Source organism: Scomber japonicus, chromosome 18 (genome assembly GCF_027409825.1).
Source record: "Scomber japonicus isolate fScoJap1 chromosome 18, fScoJap1.pri, whole genome shotgun sequence".
Classification (NCBI taxonomy): Eukaryota; Metazoa; Chordata; class Actinopteri; order Scombriformes; family Scombridae; genus Scomber; species Scomber japonicus.
This window is the reverse complement of record NC_070595.1, coordinates 27,826,221-27,828,720: the sequence shown is the minus strand read 5'-3', so window position 1 is coordinate 27,828,720 and position 2,500 is coordinate 27,826,221. Positions and strand designations below refer to the sequence as shown.

The 2,500-nt window shown below is 50.4% G+C and overlaps 1 protein-coding gene across 1 annotated transcript in view; it reads left to right on the top strand.

The window, feature by feature from the left end:
• The window catches only part of crlf3 (cytokine receptor-like factor 3), a 25,235-nt gene that overhangs the window by 21,409 nt on the left and 1,326 nt on the right, over nt 1–2,500 (top strand). The window contains 5 exon segments of the mRNA XM_053338153.1: nt 11–218; nt 456–543; nt 653–830; nt 923–1,151; nt 1,750–1,888. Of these exon segments, the coding sequence (XP_053194128.1) occupies nt 11–218; nt 456–543; nt 653–830; nt 923–1,151; nt 1,750–1,888 (842 nt within the window).

Genomic DNA, 2,500 nt, shown 5'->3' with positions numbered 1-2,500 from the left:
TGTCCTTCAGGTCCGGGGGAGTTCGGGTCAGGCCCGCGAGGCTCTGCGGAGGCACTTTGCGGAGCTGCAGGCGGCGGCAGGCCGGTTGCTGACGGAGCGGCTGACCGTCCTGCTGGCCGAGGTGGACGCCATCGAGGCCGACAGCGTCAAACCGCTGGACGACTGCCAGAGCCTCATCGAGCACGGGGTGGGCCAGGCCGACGAGCTGCTGAGGGAGGGTGGGTCTCCGAAATACTACACTCACGTCTGCTTGTGGACGCCATTTTTTAAATTTATTTCTTGGAAGGAAATTAATGTTTTTCTACTTCTTATGTGATGTTAAGATTCGTATCTTTAGGTTTTTGACAGTTTGAGATATTTGTAGGTGTCATCTTGGCAAATCTTCCAAATTAAAGATTTGTCTGCAAACCTTCTGATATAAGTGTTGAATATAACCTCTGTGTTTGTCTCTCCAGGGGAGGCAGCTCTGCGATGTGGTCTTGGAGAAAAGGAGGACAAACTGGGCAGTTTCACAAAAAAAGCCATGCACATCCAACTGGACAGGTAGGACCGACACTAACTGCTCCTGTAACCCTCCGCTACAGCGATTCTGTTACATCCTGGTGTTTTCATATCCAAGTCTTTTCTAACACGTATCGGTCTGTTTTGTCAGTCTACCAGAGGTACCAGCGTTGGTGGACGTGCCGTGTGTCTCAGCCCAGCTGGACGACTCCCTGCTTGGGCTGCTGAGGGAGCGAGTGTCCCGCCACGGATGCGTCTCCTCGCACCCGCCCGTCCAAATCGAAGAGCTGCAGGAGCGACCGGGCGGCATCCTGGTCCGCTGGTGTAAGGTGAGCAAAGGGGAAGGGGGCTCAAACAGGGAGAGGAAAACGTCCAATACCTTTTTTAAATATACTGAAGAGTTATTATACGTGTGCATCAGGTGGACGAGGACTTTGCAGCCGCGGATTATCGGCTGCAGTTCCGGCGTTCTGGCACCGGGGGGAGCCAGTACGAAGACGCCTACATTGGTCGGGATTGCGAGTTCCTGGTTCTCCACATGGACCCTCACACTGATTATTTGTTTAGGGTGTGCGCCCGCGGGGAGGGTCGCACCGAGTGGAGCCCCTGGAGCATCCCGCAGACAGGATACACGACGCTGGCACCGCACGGTGGGTGAAGGCTCGGAGCTTTTTAATGGGGTCAAACTGATGCTGATGGGGCTTTAAATATGAGTATAGAGTAGAGATGTGCATGAGCCCTTTGTTGTTTGTGTCAAAAAATACATTTGATTAACCCTCCTGTTGTCCTCGAGTGAAGGAAGGAAGGGAGGGAGGGAGGAAGGATGGAAGGGAGAAAGGAAGGAAGGACAGAAGGAAGGAAGAAAGGGGGATGGAGGAAGGAAAGACGGAAGGGAGTAAAGAGAGAAGGAAAGGAGGGAAAGAAGGAAGGAAGGAGGGAAGGAAAGAAGAAGGAGGGAGGGAGGGAGGAAGGAAGGAAGAAAGGGGATGAAGGGAGGAAAGAGAGGAAGGAAATAAAGAGAGAAGGGAAGGAAGGAGTGTAAAATACAAAACAAAAGAAACTGTGAAAACACATAATTGTTTATGAAGAGTTCTCTCTCTCTCTGTCTCTGTCTGTCTCTCTCTCTCTCTCTCTCTCTCTCTCTCTCTCTCTCTCTCTCTCTCTCTCTCTCTCTCTCTCTCTCTCTCTCTCTCTCTCTCTCTCTCTCTCTCTCTCTCTCTGTCTCTGTCTCTGTGTGTCATCATACAGAGTGGTGTCCAGGCACTGACGGTTACATCCTGAGCAGCAGGAGGAACATCGCTCTGCGTAACGAGTCCTCCCAATCGCGCTGCCCCGTCCTCTACTCCAACGCACCCACCTACTTCTGCGGACAGACACTGACCTTCAAGTGAGCAACACACACACACACACACACACACACACACACACACACACACACAGTAAATCTATAAATCTACAGCTGGAGCAACTATGTTAAAGTCTGTGTAAAATAAGAATAAATATGTGTTCTGAGTTTGACATACCACAGAAAAGTGTGTTGTTAACCACCCTGCCAAATTTGAATGATTAAACAAATCGCCAAATATATGAAATTAGGCTTCAAAGTTGTGTAAAAATCAGCCTCTTTCTCTGCTCCCAAACGCTGTGGGCGTGGCCTCTGAGTCCGCTGAAACCCCGCCCCCTACCAAGTGTCACCTGTCAATCAAAGTCACCACCTCTACCAGAAACATGGACGCTACGTCTTAGAGCTTTCTGCTGCTAACTCGGCTGCTAGCTCGGCGGCTAACTCGGCTGCTAGCTCGTTGGCTAACTCAGCTGCTAACTCTGCTGCTAGCTCAGCGGCTAACTCAGCTAACTGGCTAACTGTAGACTGTAGTAGTAGTAGTGTGTGCTGAATGTATTTATACCTCTACAGCAGCAGGGGCGGGTTTATGCTAATTATGGTGATATGTTGAAACACAGTTTGTGAAGCCTAGCTCCACAATTCAAATCTAAATGG